This window comes from Lycorma delicatula, chromosome 5 (genome assembly GCF_047948215.1).
Source record: "Lycorma delicatula isolate Av1 chromosome 5, ASM4794821v1, whole genome shotgun sequence".
In the NCBI taxonomy this organism is placed as follows: Eukaryota; Metazoa; Arthropoda; class Insecta; order Hemiptera; family Fulgoridae; genus Lycorma; species Lycorma delicatula.
In genome coordinates, this window is record NC_134459.1 from 6,599,665 (window position 1) to 6,624,667 (window position 25,003).

Sequence of the window (25,003 nt, forward strand, 5' to 3'; positions counted from 1 at the left end):
TGAGGGGAAATTTGCCTCATAATGTTTGAGGCAAATTCAGTAAAAATAAAACATACCACAAGAAAATGTTGTTCACAAGAGAATGAATGATACCTTTCAACAGCTGGAGTTCCAGCCGATGCTATTGTGTATATATTTACCGGTTGATCTACATCTGTATGCACATGAATTGATACTAATCAATTAATACCATACTACATATGTTTAGTTCAGAGCTAACAGCAGCAGTTCATTAGTATAGAGGTAAATGTTATTGAGCTTTTGTAACACATTTTGTCACAGAACTAGATCACATCCCCACGTTATAATGGGGACGAATACTGTGCGATATCTGTGGAGGTATTAGGATTTTATATATCAGATCAAGTAGTACTTAATGAAATAGAAGCTGGAGATGTTAATCTTTTTATAATGTGGATACAATAAATGAATTACAACACCACGTCTTCTTTATATATTCAACTATGAAAATGTTTATGACATATACTGTACTGTTGGTTTTGATGAATGGTTACAAAATAGAAGACCATAACAGTTCTGTGATAGATTACCTGGCTACGTTTGGCTATTTAGAGAATGATAATAAAATCAAAGACTAAAAACTTATTAAAGAAGCCGTAATGCTGTTTCAAGAAACCATAAGTTGCTGATAGATGGTAAACTGAACAACGAAACCCGGCAATTAACAAAGACACCTTGTTGCGGCGAGCAGGATTTTTCAAACTTTTATAGACCCGTTCTATAATATAGAGAAAGTTGAGACTGTCTTGGCATTATATGTTGGTAAAGCAAAGTCTTTTAGATATCGCTGAGAGAGCGTTTTGAGATTTGGTCTGTTCTCTTAGGACTCTCATTTTACCACAACTGAAATAATCCTGGTGTACTGATATTAAACAAACAAGGTAGTCACAATAATGATAGGCGGAAACCATCACTATCTCTAGTAAAATTCGATGGTGAAGGTTTATTACTAGCTCATGCGGTTTACTCTGTGAGAAATAATTCCTTAGTTGAAATCCATATAGACTCTGAAGAACAGTGGGATTACAGTTCCACGAAATAGGTCACACATTAGGTTTTGTTCATTCAAACGAAAAGAAAAATATCACGTACCCGTATTACTCTACAAAACTGGAATTGGATAACGATGATGTTGTAGTTATACAAAGCCTATATGGAATGGTTGCTGCTTCAGTGGGTACAGCATTTACACCGGTAACCGAAAAGGATATTGAAGACAACCCTGATATATGTAGTTTTGTATCTTCAACTACAATAAAATTTTTAATCGTCAATCAATTTATTTTCATTGTCGATGAAAACCTAGTATGGATCTTCCAACTTTTTTGTCAGGTTTATTTAGTCAGGCTATTTTAGAATAGCCTATTTTTTCAAGGCTATTTAGTGTTGGACTATTTTGACAGGTCACGACTGTTGCAATATTTAATAAGTTGCCAAATCTTTAAAAAAATCCTCCCACTAGTTTATTTAAAATAAAACTATTTATCTGTATACTGTTCAGCGTGTACATACTATTTGCTCAAAATAGTTTGAACATCTGAACAGTAAATTATTTTGTAATAATTTTTTACATTTATATATTTCTTACCATAATATTATTTCACGTGTGTGTGTATTAAAAAATTTAAGTGCATTTCAAAATCATCAATTTTTTATCTTAAAATTTGTTTTTCTGTTTGTAATTAATCGTATAATGTTATGTTCTGTGTAATGTATTTTTATGTACAATCAAATTAAAGTTCTATTTATTTGTGTACGTGTAAACTTAAAAAAAAAATAAAATAAAACTGATTACAAATAATTACACTAAAAATTGGAAAGTAATACTTAATTTTTTTTACCGTTTTAAACTGTTCTTATTTTGATGACAAAATAAGAGTTAGTTGTTTGTATTATCTCTGATTTATTAGATTATTTTCTTCAGTTGCTCAAAAAATTGTATGTAAGATTTTTATTAATTTTTTTAATTATATAATGATATTTTTGTTGCAGGCAGCATTAATGTGGAGCAAAAAGTATTGTGACAGTAATCAGAATATGGTATTAAAAGATGTTATTGGTAATTTTCTTGAATATATCCAATTTCACAAAATACCAGCCAACATGTTAATGAGAGAAGTTCACCCTCTTGGCCTTGTATCTTATAGCATTATGATGAATGCCCTTGCATATCAGGTCAATCATTCTTTAATATTATTATTATTACATTTTTTACGTTTATGTTAATATTTTTTTTCAACTATGTGTTTGGAACTTTACTAAGATGTTGATTATAATCATAATATGTACAATCATTTGTAATCTTACCAGTATGTTTCATTCACTTCAGCACAGTTTTATGTTGTCTGTTTTTATTTTTGACTGTGGTTGGATTCAGAATTTTTATTTTCCCACTTATAGCAATATGGTGGTATAGCATATATAGCTACAATGGTAAAGTATATAGATCAATCAAAAAAGAGATTCTAAAAAGTTGGTCTTTTTTTTAAATTTTGTACCTAAGGAAATGGAAATTAGACAATCATTAGAAATTATCTAAGCTATCAAAGGGTTATTAAATTATGTGAAAAATTTTGCCTATGGTTTGAATAAAACTTTGAGATACATTTCCCATGATGTCCATATCATTGTGCTTCTTTGACCAATTCTGTCCAAAATTAAACGATATCAATATCTTTTATATAGAAATCATTGTGCCAAATTATATCCATTCTGAAGATATCAAGCAAAAAACAGGCCAACATATGAGGGTTGATCAATAAGTATCCTATTTGAAGATACACGGTGTTGTTGAGGAATTACTACAGTATCATCTGTCAAACGACCTGTACAAAATTTCAGACTGATTCATAGGTTAGTTTTTATTTGACAGCCATTTGTATTAAATATGTTTGGTGTTTTTCGATACAATAGGAAAAAACAATATCGATCTGTAATTCACTTTTAATTTTTGGATGGAAAAATGTGTGAAGAAATAAAAGCAAAGTTGTATTCTGCCTATAGAGACTCTTCACCATCTATGACAACTCTGAGATATTGATTTAATAAATTTAAATGTGCCTGTACATCTGTTTTTGATGAGGAGCGCCCAGGTCGCCAGTGGATGTGATTACTGAGAAAACCATTGAAAAGATCCATGACATGATTCTTGCTGATCGCCAAATGAAAGTGCACGAAGTAGCAGAAGCTGTAGGTGTGTCATATCGAACAGCAATAAACATTTTGCATGATAAGTTAAGAATCAGAAAGATGTTGACTCAATGTGTGCCACAATTGCTCACTTTGGACAACAAGCAGAGGTTGTCAACTTTGAAGCAGTGTGGTTGGATTTCTTTAAGCGAAATCCGCAGGAATTTTTACATCAAGTCATCACGGTTGATGAAACCTGGATCCATTACTATACACCAGAGACCAAACGACAATCAAAACAATGGGTTTTTCCAGGCAAATCAGCCTGTTTTTCCAATCAAAGAAGACCAAGGTGGTCCCATTGGCCAGAAAGGTCATGGCTATGATTTTTGGGAATGCAAAGGGAATAATACTAATAGATCTTCTGGAAAAAGGAAGCACAATCATGGGGCAGTACTGCAGTGAATTAGTGGACAGATTTAATGAGAAATTGAAACAGACACGGTCCCATTTGGCAAAGAAAGAAGCGCTGTTTCATCATGAAAATGCACCAGTTCACTCATCCGGAATCTTCACGGCAAAATTGCATGGATTGCTGCTGCATCCACTGCATTCGCTCGACCTGGCTCCCTGAAACTTCTTTCTGTTCCCCAACATGAAAACTTGGCATGCAGCAAAAAAATTGACTCAAACGAAGAGGTCACTGTTGAGACAGAAGCCTATTTTGAAGAGTTTGACAAATCTTATATTTTAGAGGGTCTAAAAAAATGGTAACGTTGGGAAAAGTGTATCCTCCTAAAAGGAGATTATGTTGAAAAATATGAAAAACGTTTTCTATAAAACTTTCATCTCTAACCGATTGATTTACCCTTGCGCATATGTATACACATACGAGTATAGACATCCTTCTGGAATTTTTCAGTGCTAATATTTTTTTTTTTTGTTAGATGGGGTCATGAAATGCCAAGATCTACAAAAACCCCAAGTTTCAAAATTTGACCTGATTAGCATACTTTCTCTTACATAATATGTAGTGCATATTATAGTTGTACATTATTATTGTAGAGCCGGGAAATTAAAAATTAAAAGTTTCATCTAATTGTTTATGGTAGATGATTTATTTTTTGTTTAAAAAAGCCTTCCACTTAAGTTATATAGAAAAATTTATAATAGGAGAAGAAGTTTATCTATGAAATAAAACATAATTAATCCATTTGATGAAGAGTAAGCCTTGAATGCATATAAAAATATAATTACAGATAGAATTGAGGACCTCCTCCTTCTGTTAGTGGTTATAAATAATTTTCCCAAATTTCAGACTTTGTTCACACACAGCAGTAATCACTTAATGTCATTGCTCTGCATGTCTTTTTTTATATTTTTATAAAGATTTCTCACTTTTTTTGTTTCTTGTGAATGGCCTTTAAGTCATACCAATAGTGTTTTTCTATTAATCCACTCATATTAACCAACTGGATTGTTATAGAGGGCAACTCTTTATCACAAATCAGCTGATTTCGAAGTTTGAAATCCTAGCAAAGGCAGTTTTATACAAATTTGAATACTGGTGTTCAAAGTGGTTGGGTTTCAGTTAACCAAACATCTCAGGAATGGTCAACCTGAGACTGTGTAAGATTACATGTTATTTACATTTACACATATCATTCTCATTCATCCTCTGAAGTAATACCTTACGGTAGTTTCAGAGGCTAAATATAAAGATTGGTCCACTCATATTTTAACTAAAAATATAAAAAAATAAAATTTTCATTAAAAAAGATATGATAATTATAATGCTTTTTCAGTTATTCTTAATTTTATTTTTATTCTGAAATCTGTAGAAAATTAATTGTTAATTAATAACTAGTTATCATTTTAATTATATTTACTTATTAGGGTTGTCCCTAAAAATAATGCACCATTCTTCAGGATTCAAAGAAAATTTATTTGTACACCAAATCAAGTTAACAGCCCTTGATTATAGTACACCGATCGTTTCCCAAGCATAATTGATAAAAATATTACCGAAAGAACTCGCAATATGTAGGCATAATTGAAACAACACTATCATATTTTTCTGCACGTAGTTTTGGTTTCAAAACCTTCCAAATGGAGTTTCTCTAGTAAGCACTAGTCACACTAACACTATTTGGCACCTTGTCCCCAACAGTAATATACTCTTTATTGTAAATGAAAATCATTATTTGTTTCACTTTTGACTGCATGTAATGACATTTCTTTGGTCTATGAGAATGTTGACTTTTTCAAATGCTTTATGAATTCAGTTCAGGTTTGAAATGACGTATCTATGTTTCATCAGGAGTAATTATTCTATTAAAAAACTGCTTGCCTTCCCTTAATGTAAACAATTAATTATGTGTAAACAGTTCTTGTGCAGTTTCAAGGATGCATTCCTTTTGGTGTCTTCATTAGTCTTGTGTGGTACCCACGTGCTCTGAATTTTTTTTTGTGCTGATGTTCTGTTAAAATGTGGTGAATACTATATTTTATGGTATTCTGGTTTGATTTTTGATTTCTCTTGTCGTGTGATGGTCTTCGTCGATCATTGTGGTAACATTAGCGATTCTTGTGTTGTCTATATAAGTAGACGATCAGCGAAAGCATGGCTCATCTGCTATATTTCTTCTTTTCAACTTAAACTTTTTATATAATGGTATATTGTGCTGCAATCTACAGTATCATCACAACATCCTTCCTGTAACAATTGGTAAATTGTTGGCACAGTATTGTGTCTTAAAGTTTCGATTTTTAATATGCAAGTTGCTTGAATTCTTTTATACAGGTGATTTTTTAGTCCTGTTACCCAATTGTTAATGTCTGGTCATTTTTTTTCTAAGAAAGGGAAATTTTGTTTTAGTGACACGAAGTTGGTAGTACTACTCAACCGGTATAGATACGGCAGTGTGAGTTGATTCTCGTTGATCTGTGTAAACTTTTGTGCCATTTTCGGTTGTGTTATGAACAGAATGTCTTTTACCATAGAACAATGAGTTTTCATTCTTGAACAATATTTTGCTACGAAATCGTAAGCTAGTGTAAAAGAATCATTTCAAATTAAATTTGTTGGTCCTTCGCCAGAAAAAATTCAATTTCTAGGCTAGCAAACCGATTTTGAGAGACAGGTAGTGTTTGCGACAGAAAACGTAGTGGTCGACCAGCTCGCTTGACAGATGATGTTTTAAAGAATGTGAAAACAAGATTGCTCAATTCTTCACAGAAATGTTTATGAAAACTTTCCACACAAGTCGGTTTGTTATATTCGATTGTTCAGAAAGCTGCTAAAAAATTGAAATTGTATCCGTATCGTGTACGATTAGTCCAAGAGCTTCAGCCTCCAGATTAAAACAAGCGATTGCAATATTGCTGTTCATTTAGGTCTCTCGTAAATGATAATGGAATCAAATTTTTTAAACAGTGTTCTTTAGTGATGAAGCTTGGATCCATTTCGATGGTTATGTAAACAGTCAAAACTGTCGAATCTGGGCGGTTGAAAATCCTAACGCTTTACAAGACAAATCTTTGCATCCTGAAAAAGTTGGTGTGTTGTGTGTGATATCTCGTCATCGTATAGTCGGACCCGTATTCTTCGAACAGACAATAGATGGTGAAGTATACAGGAATATTATGCGCCAATTTGTGTCCCTCCTGGAACCTCAAGAACGGTATTGCTGGTTTCAGCAAGATGGCGCTACATGCCACAATCTCGAGAAACCATGGATTTTCTGCAAGAAAATCGATGATAATTTGATGATAGAATAATAAGTAAGGGCTTATGGCCTCCAAGGTCCTCTGACCTCACATCTCCTGACTACTTTTTATGGGGCTATGTTAAGTCCGAGGCCTTCAAAAACAATCCTCACACTGTTGATGAACTTAAAGTCAATATTACAGACTTAATCACGAATATTTCGAATGCAACTCTTAAAAAGGTTTCTGCTAATATGCTGAAAAGAGTCCGTGCGTGTATAATCACAAGGGGTGGGCATTTTGAGCATGTTCTTTAACAATTATGTAAGTAATAGCTTTTTATTAAATCTCTTCTGTAAGTAACAAATACATTTTTTATTCCACCTAAATTTTCCTTTCTTAAATTACATTTAAAATTGGGTAACAGGACTAAAATATCACTCTGTATAACCTGAGTGTTTTCCTCCATCATCTTCAGACTGCTCTGACGTTGTTATGCTCGCAATAAACCCTGAACAACTTATACGGTCTACTTTGTGATGCTTTAGACTATATACTGTCGATTACAGTGTGTTGTTACATGTCTTCGTTTGAACGTGCATGCATACAATGCATTACTTTTGGGACAACTCTAGTATTAAATAGTCTTTTATTTTACGTATATTTTTCTCTTTGAAACGATTTTTGTCAGTGATTTGTTTTTGCAGGCAGACCCAACAAGTGTCGACCCCGGGAAGCTCTCCCCCAACCGAGTAAGACGATCAGCTCAGGGCCGATCAATGTCTGTCCAAAGTTCATTAGACCCGTACGGCAGCAATACATTATCTTCAAGTGGCAGCTCTGAAATGGTCAGCAGTGAAGGAGCTAATAAACACTAGCAACTAAAATTAAAATTAAAAAATAAAATAAAAATAGTCTAAAAATGATTACTATTTTTAAAAAAAATTAGTATTGAATTTATTCAAATAATTATTAAAAAATAAATATGAGCAAATTAATTATATTAAATTAGTAATAATAAACCTATTATTAATCAATTTTATTAGATCAAATTAATATGATTTTATTATCATACCAAATAATTTCATTATAATTATTTTTAATCCTGTTAATTAAGGGCTTACAAATAACTTGTAATTTTATCTAAATATTAATAGTTTTGTATTATTCTTAATATTAAGAAAAACAAAAAAATACACATTAAGTCTAATCATCAGTTATATAAATTGCCTTTGACATGAATTGATCTATATGACAGTTACTTTTATTATAATTTTTTAATATTTAAGTTAGGTAAATAAAATAATTTATATTCTGCTGGAAAACAATTAATTTGTATTAACATATTTGCATTATAACAAATTTTTATTGGTTTTACCAAATGACTTTGTAAGTAACTGACAACAGTATTGTTAAACATTTCCGATAATTTTAAGCTATAGAGCTTAAAATTAGTTTTAACAATTTAACAGTAATGAAATTTTAACTATTTTCATATTTTCTTATCAAAAAAGAAATAAAGAAAAAGATTTATTTAAATAAAAATATTTTATTATTATTTGTTCAACCATAAAATTAGTAAAAATTTAATCCTGTTAACACTGTCTAGATTGAATTTGTTGCAATCTTTCAACAAAAAGATAAATTATAAAAACATGCAATTGGTATGGTCATTTGATAATAGAACAATGTTATAGACTTCTGCAATTGATTACACAAAGAAAGATTGACGGAAAGCGAGATATATATGATGGTGAATATCATAGCTGCTCAACCTTAGAGAATGATTTAATTATTTAGAGTTATAAGTAAGATAAAAATAACAATATGATTATCAACCTTTGTTATGATTCATTAAGAAAAAGAAAGATTAGCTATGATTTAGTAAGGAATGAAAACATGACTGCCAAAAACAAAAAACTAAAAAAAAAATAGGAAGTCCTAAGAGTGCACATCATTATTCAACAGTGTAATTTAGAAGTGCAAAGCTCCTAAATTTTGGATCCGGGAAGGCTTTATGCCAATATGTCTGAGTCTTTCGATTATTACGTATCACAAGGTGAAAACGTTTTTGAACAACATTATTAGACTCAACTCCATTTTGGCATAAGTGACCACAAACAGAAACATTTTGCAGAACTTTATGCAACTCTACAGTTGAGACGGTGTAAAACAGACACTCATTGGTTTTTTTTTTTTTTTTAATCTCATCCCCCTAGGACTGGACCCGGCGCAGAAGCACACTCGATCCCAGGGGTGCCACTACCTCTTACCTTCCAGGCAACCATGCCGAAGCCGGCTATGCTGTCCCCGGCATGGGGTACCACCCAGTCAGCCGGGACTAGGTCTTCTCAATTGCCTGCCTCAAATCAGAGGTACACCACACAGGACCTCCGATCGGGACTCGGTCTTTACACTACTCACAGCAGGAGTCTCCGCTCACTCATCGGAAGTGCGACACCTCAGCATCGCACTCCTCATGAACGGGGCTATCCAGCTACACCCTACACTACCACACTAGGTAATATCCTCTTCCTTTTCAACTCCCTCCATCGCCTTCCTTTTCAGAATGTTGCCCACCATCTTACCAATTAGGTTAAAGTTTCTGGGGCTATGCAACATTGCCTCTATCACATTATCTGGTGTTATGTCACCAACAATAGCCAGCACTTCCCTCCTAGCCTCCTCCCATCTAAAACAGTTAAACACTGTGTGTTCAACCGTATCGCATAGCCCACAATACCTACAATCTGGCGACCTCTTCCTCTTTCTTTTCTTTCCTTTTCTATCATAGAGGAACTTATTAAAACATCCATGACCAACTCATTGGTTTGTAATCTCTTTTCTTTACTCTCATTACCGTTGATTTCAATTAGTCAAATGGAGTTACGGGCACTGATTTGTATTCTCTAAACCCATTCCTATTGTCTGGAAACATTTTGACCCGTGCCAATTCCTATGCCCTTTCTTCTCTCATAATGCTGATGGGAGGAGCTGTTTTATATTATGCATCTACTGATAAATAGATATCGGAAGGTCGTCTGTAACATCAAGTAAAATAGACTTCATATTTGGTGTTACTGGTGTCAATTAGCGTTATACTAGTGATAATGATTTTACCATCTTACATATTATCAAGTAAATTGCCACATTTATTCTCATAATCCTCATCATTTGCAGCAAATTGTGCTTGCGTTTCAAACATTGCTCTTAATATGAGGTCATTACACAAATAGGATAATTAAAGAGCATGTACAATAGACAATTTTATATACATATATATAGCCTATGACACTTCTGCTAATGTAAGAATTCCAATGTGGCATCATATACATCTAAATCGGTTCTACCATTGATTTGCTATGGTAGAACAAACATATATATATATATACTCATTTTTTGGCAGTCGTGTAATAAGTAAATAAATAAATCTTTAGTTTGATTGGTATATAAAAACGTAATAATTAGCAAGGTTGTTGCCTATTCTTGCCAATTTTCAACTTTTACATATAAAAAAGACTAATTGAAGGACAATTTTTTTTTTTTAAGATTATATTTTTCAGTTCGTCCATATACTAATGTTGAAATTTTATTCAATATTCTAGATTATTTCAGCTCAGTTGTACTGTAATATAATTATACTTTTTTTTATGTCATTAAGGTTCTAACATTTGGGGAATACCCACATGTTAGAGAGATTTCTTTCATTTATATAAAAACTCCAGCATGGAATCCTTTTATTGAAAATTTTTTTGCTCAAAAAATTTTGCTTTGACCTTTTTATCTAACTTGAATATTACAGAACCATTTAGAAACAAAGAATGTTTTAAGAAAGTTTGTACGATACTATTTGAAATAAGAGATTCTAAACGATAAACTGATTTAAAGGATTTTTTATAAGTGCGACTTAAAATATTTCAACTTGCTATGTTTTTGGTTTTCAAAATTTGTTTGTTAAACTTAATATAATATAACATTAATAATAAACTGTCATTTAGATCTTTTATCAACTATATTAAGTTGTATACAGTATTATTTTTTAGTAAAAATTATACTATACTTTTAATTTTATAAGGGTTATTCCAAAATTGACTTCCAATTGATTGGTAAATATTGAAAATTACATGATTTAGAACCTACATATTTACATGATCATATCACAATCAGGTATTTACTGGACCTTGACACCTATTAGAAGACACTTGTCGAGTAACTTCATTACTTGGATACCTAATGAGTTATGATCTTAGTACATGAATTCCTTATTTATTTAAAAATGCCAATTACCCAGCCATTTTAATGAATAATGGTAGAAAATAATTATCAAGTCCAGGCTGTAACAATTTGGTAAAATAAATTTCTAAGCAGAACTGTGAAAGTAAAGTCTTATGTAATCTCTAGAGTGCGGGTGTGCATTTGTATACCAATCTACAATTTGTTTTGATTTCTGATATTACTATATTAAACTTCTGATATTATTATAGTATCAGATTCTATAAATTCTCTCAGAAAAAATTGCATTGTGGTTCAAAATATTATACCCAATATTTTCTTAATCAATAGGGCCTGCTTGATTTTTTGTAATTTGTTAACTAAACGAGTGTGATTCCACCGCTTATACTGTCTTAGGCTGTTTGTTCAAGAAACTTTAATCATGTCTCATCACCAGACATAATTCTGTTAATATATTCATCCCTTGTTGTACGACTGAATGATTGTCATGAATAGAATAAAATAATAAAAAATGACAATCCTTTGAGTTTTATCTGTAAATTTTATCAATCTTACTTAAGTTATAGAAATACAATCTGCTTTTCATTATTGAGAATTAAGTGTTGTGTTCTTTACCTACTTTTTCATGAAAATCTAAGTGGCTCTTTTTTAATTTCTAACATTAATTTCTCATCAGTTTTGTCACACAATATTATTACTGTTCAGTGGTAATGTACCCTTACATTTGTAAAAAAAAAAAAAACATTCATGTTTTATCATCCGTTCTTTTATTAGCATTGAACAGAATGGTTGGCTGTGATGGGTTGTAAAAAAATGATAGAATGATAATAGCTCTAGTAAAGGCAGTTACTTTTAAACTGATTTGAATACTAGATTGTGGATACCAGTGTTCTTTGATGGTTGGGTTTCAATTAACCACACATCTAAGGAATGGTTGACCTGAGACTGTACAAAACTACATTTATATTAATCCTCTGAAGTAATATCTATTAGGCTAGAATCTATTAGAAGTTAAGTATTAGGCTTTTCTTCAGAACATTTATCTCATATTCTTCCAAGCTGATTTGAATAATTTTTTTGTAATTTAAATTGTTTTTATATTTATATTTACAGAAAAAATTAAGACTAAGCAAAAATGAAATGTGCAACATGTTTGGTTTGTTATCAAACAATTATAGTTTATATTAAGTTTTTACCCTACATGGTAGGTTTTGTCATGTTATTTTACCTTGCCAATGCTAAATTGTTTTTAAGTTTGTTGTGCACTTTATAATAGCATTGTTATGTTACGGCAATCAAAAAATGTTTTTTCGTTTTTAAAATGCAAGAAACTTATGTTTAATTAGAACCAAATAAACAAGATTGAGGATTTATTATGATTCATTGAAACAAACCATAATATTTTTAAAACATTAAATGTTCAAGCCCTAACATTATGTTTGTCTTGACTTAACGTTGAATTTGAGGCAAGCTACCAAAATGATGTGCACACATTATTCTAGTTCAACCTCACTCTTTACTCAATCTTAAAATCTCTTTTCATATACTATGAAATTTATTATTAAAAAAAAATTATAATAATAAAATATAGTAATTATCAAAATTATGAGATAGTTTGCACATCAATATTCTTAGAGTGAAGTTATAAAATCTTTATATCATGGTAAAAAAAAAATTATGTTTGTTTTGCTAATGTTTGCTTTAAGCTTAAAAATTATTAACTTATTACAAATCTTGTAGTGGAAAACAACATTTTAAAATAAATAAATATATATATAGTAACTGAAAATAATGAGATTCTCTAAGAAAGAAAATTAGTTTAAACAATCATTTAATGTAAACAATTAATTGTTTACTCCCCTGAATATTGTAAGATATAAACTGGTCAATTGCTGTTACCTTTTCATTCTTGGGTCCTAGGTACAATTTCCAGCAAAGGTTTGGTGATTAGTCATGAATTGTTCTTACCATTAATAAAATTTTATTTTTTTATTCTCTGTAATCCTTTGTGATATGTATACCTACATACGTAATGCAAATGAATGAATAAATTATAACTACTATAAACACGACATGCAATACATTATTTATTACATTTTACCAGCAAGCCTTTTCCTTCATTGAAAAATTAAATATTCATTACGTAAAAGAAACTTTATATTCATACAAAATATCTGAAAAAAATATTATATCAGATTTTCATGAAAGTTTGGTTCTAGGCTATGGAGATAGATATTAAAAAAAAAATCATAGTACCTGCTAAATATTTTTACACCTGTGATTCACTTTCTCAGAAACTACTGACAAGATTTTCATTCTCAAGTATGCATGTTATAACCACGGACCCAATAAACCCTATTTATTTTCAAAATACCCTTTGGGAGATTTAAGCTACTCTTTTCTTTCTTAGAAATTGGACTCTCCCAAAAGCTTGCTTGAACACTTAGGATCTAAGTGGAACCTAATTACCAAACTTCAGCTCCTTAAAGCTGATGATTTTAGCTATACCATGAGCAAGGTAGTAGGAATTATTAAGCATTATTTACAGATAGATTACTATAAAATTATTATTGTTCTATTAATAATCTTGTAATATTTTTAACATTTTGATATTTAGAACTTTTTTTTCAACTGTTTTAATCCTCATAATATTTTAAAATATAAGTTAATCTATAATTTTGTCTTTAAGAAGTTTATACCCCTTTCAACTCTTAGAAATTTCTTGGCAAGCATCTTGAACCTAAGAGAAACCAAGTAAATATAATTATAGCCTTAATAATTATATTATTAAGGCTTATATATTAATTAGCCTTAATTATATACTGATATACTGTGTCAAGTACCACAGTATATCAGTGGTACTTGAAATACTGAAATTAATGAGCAAATGGTAATTGATATTTATATCTGATAGATATTTACAGATTAATTTTTAAAGATAACATATCAAATTTTGTTACATAATTTACATTAATCTTTAAATTAAATTGCATTACACTGATAGAATTGATGAGAAGGACCTGAGTAAAATCACAAAAAAAATCAGTAATATTTCTTTATAACTTATGCTCTCTGCACTGGATTTACTCTTTGTAATTAAATGGAAGAGATACATAAAGAAAGAGTAAAAATGAAATTTTTAATCAAATCAAACTGCAGCAAAGCTCTTTTCTCTGAAATGCAATTTGCAAAGTGAAGCTAACTGCTTTCTGTTAATTAATAATCAGTCATTTTAAATGTAATTAGCAGCTCATTTAATATATTTTATTCATTGTTTTTTTAGATTATTTCATTAACCAGAAATCAATCTGAGTCTCAGTGTCATACATTGTGTGGTGATGGAGGTTGTCAGTGTATGACTACATCATTACCCTTATCGCAGTGTGATCATCTGAAAATTGTTACGGATTCAGGGTTACTTCTGTCATGCATTTCTGGTGGATTTAAGGTAATATTTTGTTCTGTGTAAATATTCATTTTTACAGTTTAGCTGATATTTGTATTATCCCTATGTCCTTTCTGGCCTCTAATGTAACATTATGTTATCAGCAATTTTGTCAAGAAGAATTTTGCCCCTACTGAGGTAGGCCAAGAGTCTCCGGGATGAGTGTCCAACCATGTCGCCAGAAAAACTGAAAACCAGGTCACTCATTTCATTGAGAACAAGGCAGTATGCCTTCAGGCAGTCAGCCATACAGACCCTCTATCTTCCTCTCTGGAGTTATGAAAAACCATATATGTCACGCCACCAACTAGGGTCGATTCTTCGCCTAGGAGTACAGACCCCTCCATCTTGTCCCAGATCACCTGTCCTTGCTTAGCCCTACCTTCTCAGAACTAGGAGGAACCCAAGGGGGCTACCAGAGAATGCTGATCGTGCAAGCCTTGATCAGTCCGGCCTGCCAAATCCACAAGAAGCACCTGCTCATCAGTAGCAGTCGGCTCATTGATGACGTCAGTAGTGGCCAATAATTCTGAGGGCCAACGCCTGGTGACCAAGTGAATACATTCCTCGTTAGAGGCGCCATTTTCCAATTTAACCGCCAAACCTGACTTTCGATACACCTCTGTTTGTGTTGCCATTATTATCTTATCAATCGATGGAGATAACTTGCGTAGGTCTAAATTCCGAAGCCAATATAGTGAGAACTTTATTGAGAAGCTTAATCTCACACTTCGTACTGCGGTCTATATATTAACTTAAATCATCAGCCAATATCTCCAGCAAGAAACTCCAGGTTGCCGCCAGAATGCTCTTCCTCATCTGAGGAAATGACATGAAGGTGCTTAGTTGTCGGAGAAGCCCTTAATTCCGTTGTAGCAGCGATGGTCGAGCTAACAACTTCTATCTCCACATTCAGTGATGATGTGGAGCTTTGGAGAGAGCAACCCATCCTTACCAGTGACTGCTCCAGCTTCCTAGCGGGATGAAACGGATTCCTGCCCATCCTGTGGCTATACCGTTCATCAGATTGATAACGATCTGCACACTTTTATCACTACCAATATATTCAGGACCAAAAAACAAGCTCTACAACACCTCACACGTCCGCATATAAGAGGACCCGTAATATCAGAAACACTTTGTTTATTTATTATCGTATATATATCATATAGTCCACTGTTGTTAATAATAATTGTATTAATTATATTACTGCCGTCTGATATATTATCTTTTATTGACTAGAGATAACCAAATAATCATGCATAATGAAGAGTCGCCCACTATATTCCTCGTTGCCTGTGCCAGTAAGGTCAAAATGACAAAAATCACAATAAAAAATCCATCCGTTAACCAAAAATCATAAAAATTTCAAAACACATCCAGTAAACACTTACCTAACAATACCTATTATCTGTTTCCAAGAAAGAGCTATAAAAACCAGACAAAAACACTATTATTGTGGAGTAGCACAGCAACACGACCGTATGGTACAAGTTCACTTAATCAACGTTATTTTTGTATTAGAGGCAACTTCACTGATTTATCTCTTTACTTATCTTATCTCTTTTCAAATTGTCATCTCAGCCCCATTTGCAAAAGTAGGATTTTTAACTCAACTAAACAGGGAACAGAGTTCCCTGCCAAGACTGTAAACAGAGCTACCTTCACTAACCACACCACTGACAAAGTATCTCTGGTCCTTGTATCCATAGCTCAGATTCAGTAAATAAATAATTAGTCAAAATGTACAGAAAATCTTGGAAAATAAGGGGCCAAGGATAGAATAAATGGATGGATTAAGAAAAAGGAACAATCTGCCACCTAAAGAGTATGAAAGAACACCAAACAAAGCCACCCAATGAAATAGTATCTGCCAAAGCACCTCCAAGTTATTTTCAGTATCATCCCAATTTTGGGAGGTCAGAATGTTTTCATCCAGGACAAAAGTAGAACATTTCAGATCTATGATTTTGCATTAATCTCAAACATATGCTGAAGATATTGTTTTGCTTTGGTCTCACTGAGAAAAGCTTCACCCACCGCTGTAATAGTTTGGTATTAACCAATGAGCCCTATAGAATACATTTTAAAATTGATCTAGTAAAGTAAGGTAGTTTCATTAATTTATAGTTAAACCAATGAAGGGTGATACTGCATACAGTTTTACTTTTTTTTAGTATTAAAACACATGAATCTTGATTTTTCTTCATTTTTGCAGGAAGAATGGCTACTAGTGGGAATAAGATCATGGTCATCAGTAAAAGTTGTTTATTCACTTGCACATTACAGCTGGACAATGAAAGGGTTTTCTTTCCAAGCTCAGTAGAACTTTAAATCTGATGATGTTTGTGGCCATCATGTCATAACACAGCATTTAGGTAAAAATTTATTGTGCATTTAAATTTATTCTTAAAAATGTGTTTTGATGCATTAATACTATAAATTTAATTTTTTTTTACTATTTCAGAAGGATTGCCAAGAGCATCAATTTTTTTCATTTGAAATTTTTTATTTCTGAATCCTGTCAAGTATGAAATATTATTCAAATGCTAAAAAATATTCATACCATATTCTCATCACAAGCTTCTGCAGTGAATTATTTAATAAACAATTAAATCACTTTTTTGTGGTATACTTATAGCAAAATAACTTATTTTAATTAAAAAGAATTTCTGTATATTTTATCATTCTAAATATTTATGAAATTACCATAAAGTTAAGTATTTTTGGCAAAACATTTTTTACTAATATAACTGTTTTTGACGGACCAAATTTGTATAATGTAAAATGATACATTTTTCAGCAGTGATCATTTTTTAACATGCAACCAGTTTTGAGTATATCCTATCATGAAATGCTTAATTTTCATTACAAAAACTTTACATAGATTTTGCCACATATGCTTGAATGATAGGAAATAAATATTTTTTTAGAACAAAAGCTATCGTTAAGAAAATTGTTTGTTTAATAGATTTTTCAAAACTGTTTATGAAGTGTACACCTCATGAAAAAATGTAATAATCCTTATTTTCACTTTCCTACTATTAATATCATTTTACAAATTTTAAGTTAAATGAATTAATATATTATAAACATTGTATCTTAACAAACTGCATATAAATATCCTAGAAGTGGAATATAATTCCCCTTGGTAAAATTGTATTTTTCATTTTTTGCTGAAATTTTTCTTTTCTATTTTTATTTTTCTTCATTGAATAGTTCTGCAGAAATTTCTGTTTCTTCAAAATAGATTTTTATATAAAGAAATAATTTAAGAGATTTTAAATACAAAGGTATACTGTGTCAGGAATGAAATGAAATTAACTAATTTTTTTTTGTATTACAATCAGTTTGTAGATAATGAAATAATTATTTTTGTACCATATTTAAACAGAATCTTTAAAATGAAAGTTACAAATTTTCAGAATAATTCAAATTAAATATTTTATTTTTTTGCTCCAATCATCATCATGTTCAAACTTTGTTAATTACACATTGCTAGTTTCTTTCTTATTATTTTTGTTATTATGAATATTTCTAAATTACAAATTATTTTAATTTGTTAATATTTAATTCTAAAGCATATTTTCTTTATTTCTTAAAAATAAGTGTTTATTTTTATTAATTTTGTCAACAAAATTAGTTTTTTGTTTATTATATATATATTTGTTTTTGGCTGTAGAATTTCCTTTAGGTGTTTTCAAAGTTTCTGCTTGTCATTCCTATCTAGAATTTTTCATAGAGTTGCTGTCTACTTTCTTATTTGATTTTCTCCTGCTTTAAAGTAAATAAAAATAATTATCAAACTCACTACTTTACCCCACAGAAATAAAATAAATATTTATAATAACTTTTGTAATTTCAGTTAACCAATGTATGTTATAAATTTTGTTAAAAATGTTTTGATGTCTTTTACATTTCAAATTTGGTTTGGATTATCTATTAATTTATTTAATTCGGCAACAACACTCAAATGGATGATGAAGAATTTTTGTAGCATGTTAAAAAAATGCAATTCCTGACTGGAACTCGAAACTAGGCTCTAATATGAAGATTAATTCATTTATAAGATTAATAATTAAATAGTCTTCACTAACCTCCATGGTAGATTGATAACATCTCGTCCTTTCATCTGGAGGTCATGAATTCAAATCCCACTCAGGCTATTTTTCAAACGCTACAAATTTCCGTATTCATACAGAAGCTTCTCTGTAAGCTTCTGTGGTGATTAAGTCGTCAAAAATATAGTTAAATCTATTTTTCAATTATATAAAAGTTTATTTTATATATTAAAGTTAAGTTTTTTTACAAATATTTATTGAAAAATTAACATAAAATAAATTTATTTTGCATAGTTTCATATAATAGTGACTTACCTGCACTTTAAATTTATACATTATACAAGCATTATCTAACCATCTTAACTAAAGTTGATGTTGCATGCCCTTTATATGTTCAGTGCACTAAGAGTACTCATTGATACATTCTATACTCTATATGAATGATAGCCCTTGGTACTTCTATTGCTACTACATTACTGCTCATTCACGTACATTACCACTCATGTTTCCTCCTCATCATCATCACTTTATCATTGTATAGTACTCAATATATGCTTCTCATAAGTTGTGAACTATCTTTGCAGTACATAGTTGTGTGAGTATATATGTATGTGTATATATATATATGTGTGTGTGTATTTGTGTCTGTGTCTCTCTCTCTCTCTCTCTCTCTCTCTCTCTCTCTCCCTCCCCCTGTGTGTGTACATGTATGTATATTTGTGTGTGTGTATGTGTGTTTAGTTCAAAAATGATCCTACTGCATTAGCTATATTGTAAGCACTGTTTTCAGGATCACCAAACATCACTAGATGATGACTATCAAGGAGGTATTTCCAAGTTACTACACCTACACATCCCCTTTTTTCCAAATTTGTTTAAATGTGATATATAAATAAATTCACAACATGGATAAGATTTATAAAGTAGCAAGTATACGAAGCACATGCAAGGCAGATCAGTGAGTGAGAGTTTATAGTCAATCCTCTTTCCAATAGCTGTTCCAAATGACAACCAGCTGTTACCACAAAACAGATCGTCATTTAGTGCCATCATTTTGAAAAAAAAAATTTATGAAAATTGTTACTCATTTATTGTTTTATCTAATAACATGAAACCTTAATGTAAAATTAAAAAAAAAATTATAAAACTCATTGTTCAAAATTCCATTACAAGCAAACAAAATGTCAAAAATAGGTTGGAACAGAACCTCGGCTTTGATCAGTCAACTAATTTTTCAACTTCTCATATACTATTATGGTTTTGTATATTGATATTTAAACTCATTTTATTATATTCTATCAAAATTCATTACCTGTTATTTAAATTTATCTTTTATGTTATTTTATTGCATTTCCATTGTGATTGTTTAATCAATATCTACACAACACATCAACAGTCAACAGTTATTTATTATGAAAGACTTCTAAAACAGCATATTCACTGAAGCATTAATTATCATTACCAATTTTTTTTGAACACTTATTTACTGGAGTGTACTCTTCTCAAAGATGTAACTCTGAAAAAAGAATTTTTATTTTGTTATGTCTATGTCTATATTTTAGGTCTATGAAGATAGTATAAATATTTTTTATACGCTTGCTTCTAGTGGAACGATATAGCTCATTAATTAATCTTCAGTGTGTAGAGAATTTTTTTTATTTATATTTTTGTACAAACAGAATAAAAGATGTATGAAGATTAAATGGAAGAAGTTAAGGATCATTTTTTTTTTTTTTGTCTTCAGTCATTTGACTGGTTGATGCAGCTCTCCAAGATTCCCTATCTAGTGCTAGTCGTTTCATTTCAGTATACCCTCTACATCCTACATCCCCAACAATTTGTTTTACATACTCCAAACGTGGCCTGCCTACACAATTTTTCCCTTCTACCTGTCCTTCCAATATTAAAGCGACTATTCCAGGATGCCTTAGTATGTGGCCTATAAGTCTGTCTCTTCTTTTAACTATATTTTTCCAAATGCTACTTTCTTCATCTATTTGCCGCAATACCTCTTCATTTGTCACTTTATCCACCCGTCTGATTTTTAACATTCTCCTATAGCACCACATTTCAAAAGCTTCTAATCTTTTCTTCTCAGATACTCCGATTGTCCAAGTTTCACTTCCATATAAAGCGACACTCCAAACATACACTTTCAAAAATCTTTTCCTGAGATTTAAATTAATTTTTGATGTAAACAAATTATATTTCTTACTGAAGGCTCGTTTAGCTTGTGCTATTCGGCATTTTATATCGCTCCTGCTTCATCCATCTTTAGTAATTTTACTTCCCAAATAACAAAATTCTTCTACCTCCATAATCTTTTCTCCTCCTATTTTCACATTCAGTGGTCCATCTTTGTTATTTCTACTACATTTCATTACTTTTGTTTTGTTCTTGTTTATTTTCATGCGATAGTTTTTGCGTAGGACTTCATCTATGCCGTTCATTGTTTCTTCTAAATCCTTTTTACTCTCGGCTAGAATTACTATATCATCAGCAAATCGTAGCATCTTTATCTTTTCACCTTGTACTGTTACTCCGAATCTAAATTGTTCTTTAACATCATTAACTGCTAGTTCCATGTAAAGATTAAAAAGTAACGGCGATAGGGAACATCCTTGTCAGACTCCCTTTCTTATTAGGGCTTCTTTCTTATGTTCTTCAATTGTTATTGTTGATGTTTGGTTCCTGTACATGTTAGCAATTGTTCTTCTATCTCTGTATTTGAACCCTAATTTTTTTCAAATGCTGAACATTTTATTCCAGTCTACGTTATCGAAAGCCTTTTCTAGGTCTATAAACGCCAAGTATGTTGGTTTGTATTTCTTTAATCTTCCTTCTACTATTAATCTGAGGCCTAAAATTGCTTCCCTTGTCCCTATACTTTTCCTGAAACCAAATTGGTCTTCTCCTAACACTTCTTCCACTCTCCTCTCAATTCTTCTGTATAAAATTCTAGTTAAGATTTTTGATGCATGACTAGTTAAACTAATTGTTCTGTATTCTTCACATTTATCTGCCCCTGCTTTCTTTGGTATCATAACTATAACACTTTTTTTGAAGTCTGATGGAAATTCCCCATTTTCATAAATATTACACACCAGTTTGTATAATCTATCAATCGCTTCCTCACCTGCACTGCGCAGTAATTCTACAGGTATTCCGTCTATTCAGGATCATTATGAAGTATAAATTTGGACTTTACTTTGTAAAAATTTTGAAAGAAACTAGTTTACTGACAACATTTTGAAACTAGTCCATCACTCGTGTTTGCATTAGTAAACATCCAGAGATGCACCCACACTGAATGTCTTAATTATTCATTACTACTAATTAATTAATTATACATTATTACTAATTAAAAAATCTTAAAAGTACAGGATTTTGCAGGTTATTTAGGCTAATTAGTTAAAATATACTACTAAATTATGAATGAATATTTTTTCAGGTGTAATTGACTCTAAAAGATTGAATGACAAGGAACAACTTAATTATTTTTTCCATCAAAGTTGTACGTGGCTGCTAGATTCTAATGTTGAGAGAAATCTTATTGTTGAATTATCTTCAAATCAAAATCGTATGTATTCTTTAATTTTTTTTTTATAATGTTTATTATTATAATTAGAAGACTTAAGAAAATTCTGAATAAAATAACAAACTTTATTGAATAAATTATTCATACATTTTCAGTCATCTAAAAAATGCATATAATTTTTATGTATCCTTTTATAATTATTCATTTTAAAGTTTTCAATAAATTAATTTTAATTACATTTTTAAAACACTTGTTTTTTATCCATCTTTGAAAAAACCATACACATGCATGAACATAGACACACCAAACTAGTTACAAATAAAACTTTTTATGTTGTAGAATGTTCTTCACAACAATGTAAATATTTTTACTAGAACAACCTTTTGTAAAAATACCAGAAGAATAATACATTTAAACATAATTAATTTGTTTTATCTGTCTGATAATTAGGACAAATCATTTTTACTTCTAAAAAACTAATACAAAAAATGTAATGCAGAATTTATTTGGAATGCATTTTTTTAAAATCTGATGTGAACATATGACTTCCTTATACGCCTATTAAATTACATATTCACATTTTTTGCTGCACTTCATTTAAAGTTATTTCATTTGAAAATGAGATACAATCCTGCAATTCTTTAATAATGTGGACAGACACAATTGTTGAAATATTAGTTTTTATTAACATCAAATATTTATACAATTATTAATTCAACAATCTTACATGAAATATAACGATGGAGTAAAAGTCCCTTTATTACTCATACCACTAGATCAGTAATACAAAAGTTTTTGATTTCTGGTGTGTTGTTTAAACAAAAAGAATAATTAAGCGATTCCATCTAGTGAACTCCTGTATACTGGTTACAAATGTTAATTTCGACCTAACGGTGTAAAATATGCAATTTTTATTATTGAATTATTTGGTGAATAATCAAAAATGAAAAAGAACAATCATATGAAAAAGAAAGATAATATGAAGAAATATATCTCAAAAAACGATGATGAATATGAAGGGGAATAAAATGTTAAGAACAGGGGAAGAATAAAAAAATTAATAGAAGATGATAAATATAAAGAGAAAGAAGACATCAAGACCATGGAAAAAATAAAAAGATTAAGACAGGATGATGAATATAAAGAGAGAAAATTTGAAAACTAGAGAGTACACACATTAAGACAAGAAGAATTATATCAAACCAAAGAGCAATTAAATGATTAGCAACAAAAAACAAATAAACAAAATGATGATCAATTCCGACTTTGGGAGAATATTTTCCGACAATATCAGAGGAGTAATGAACTAAAAGAGTAAGAATTTTTTTCAATTTATTAAAGATTGGGTATGTATGCCTCAGTGTACTGTTGTTCGTGTGAGGGTCGATTTTTCAGTCACTTTGTAGTTAACTTTAATGTAGATAAAATTAAACAGAAATACCAGAATAATTAAAGTTAAACATAAACTAGAAAATTCAAAAATAATATGATTCTAAATTATAATTTTCAATTAATATTAAATAATCAGATGTTTCACTAAATCTATTACATATACACATATGTAGTACCTGTTAAATTACATTTACATATTTTTAAAAGTACATAAAATTTTACTTCACTAATCATTTTTTCATTTTCTTTTATCATTGAATAATAATAAACTGAATAACTGAATTATTATTTATTGTAAACATTTTTTTTAAATCACAGGTTAATAATTATTAAATCAATATATTTAAATTAAATAAAAGAAAAGTTAAAAAAATAAATAAAAAAAGTTAAGAAAACTAAAGATGAAGTGTGATTTGGACTGATGTGCCTTCCCTTTAAGATCAAAATATTTCATTAATTAAAATTTTTATTTCAATTGCAATCAAAAAGGAAGGTGCACAACTAGACTGTTACAACCGTTGGATGTTACATCCAAAATTTTAACATCCTATGGCTAATCATTTTTGAGTTATGTGAGATACATATGCACACACATACATACGTACAGATATCACACTGAAACTAGTCAAAACGGATTCAGGGATGATCAAAATGGATATTTCCGTTGCAATATGAAAAACAAAATGTTTCACTATCGCAATACTTGCTTTACTTTGTATCACGAAGTAAAAAAAGATTAAAAAAAGAAAAAAGAAAATGAAATCTGAAGACCAAAATTTTTCACGATTACAATACTTCCTTACTTCGTAGAAGAAAGTAAAGAAACATAAAAAAGTGCTGCCCATAAAAAGTTTTAGGTGTCTCCCTTAAACACTTGGGGGGTAAAATGGGCTCAAAATTTGGGTTTTAACTGATAAATCATTACAGTATAATGTAGTTTTTAGTATACCAGAATAAAAGTTCATTAAATTTTCTAACAAAGATCTCATCCAAAAATTATTTGTTAATGGAAGAATTTAATCTATTTGCAGCTTATACTTGATGACATGGTTAGTTGGGACTTCTATGCAGCAGAGGTGATAAATATTTTAAGGAAGTTGTTTTTTTAGATATGTTTTTCATCATATGTAAAATATTCAATATTCACTTTCTCCTTTGTATCACAAGCATAATGAGTTTGATTTTTTTTTTTTTTATAAATAACAGTTATTTACATAATTATTATTATGTTATTATTTTCGTTTTTTTACAAAATTTCATTTACTTTCAGTGTCTTAAGAAGACTTTAATTAAACAGAATAAAATTAGTTTCAAATTGTTATTAAGTTTCAAAATTGTTATGTGTATAAAAATTATAGTGAAATTTTATTTTAAATTAGTTACGTAAAAGTATTATTAAGTAATTACAAAACAAACATCAATAAATTCAAGTATTCATCAAAACTCACTTCATATCATCAAGTTTTAAATCTGAAG

At 30.3% G+C, this 25,003-nt stretch overlaps 1 protein-coding gene across 1 annotated transcript; it reads left to right on the top strand.

The window, feature by feature from the left end:
- Positions 1 to 1,995: 1,995 nt before the first annotated feature.
- Positions 1,996 to 7,833, top strand: LOC142324676 (serine-enriched protein-like). Its single transcript, XM_075365560.1, has 2 exons — positions 1,996 to 2,196; positions 7,566 to 7,833. Exons 1-2 carry the CDS (start codon positions 1,996 to 1,998, stop codon positions 7,734 to 7,736), a joined length of 372 nt encoding a protein of 123 aa, XP_075221675.1. The 3' UTR covers positions 7,737 to 7,833.
- Positions 7,834 to 25,003: the final 17,170 nt, after the last annotated feature.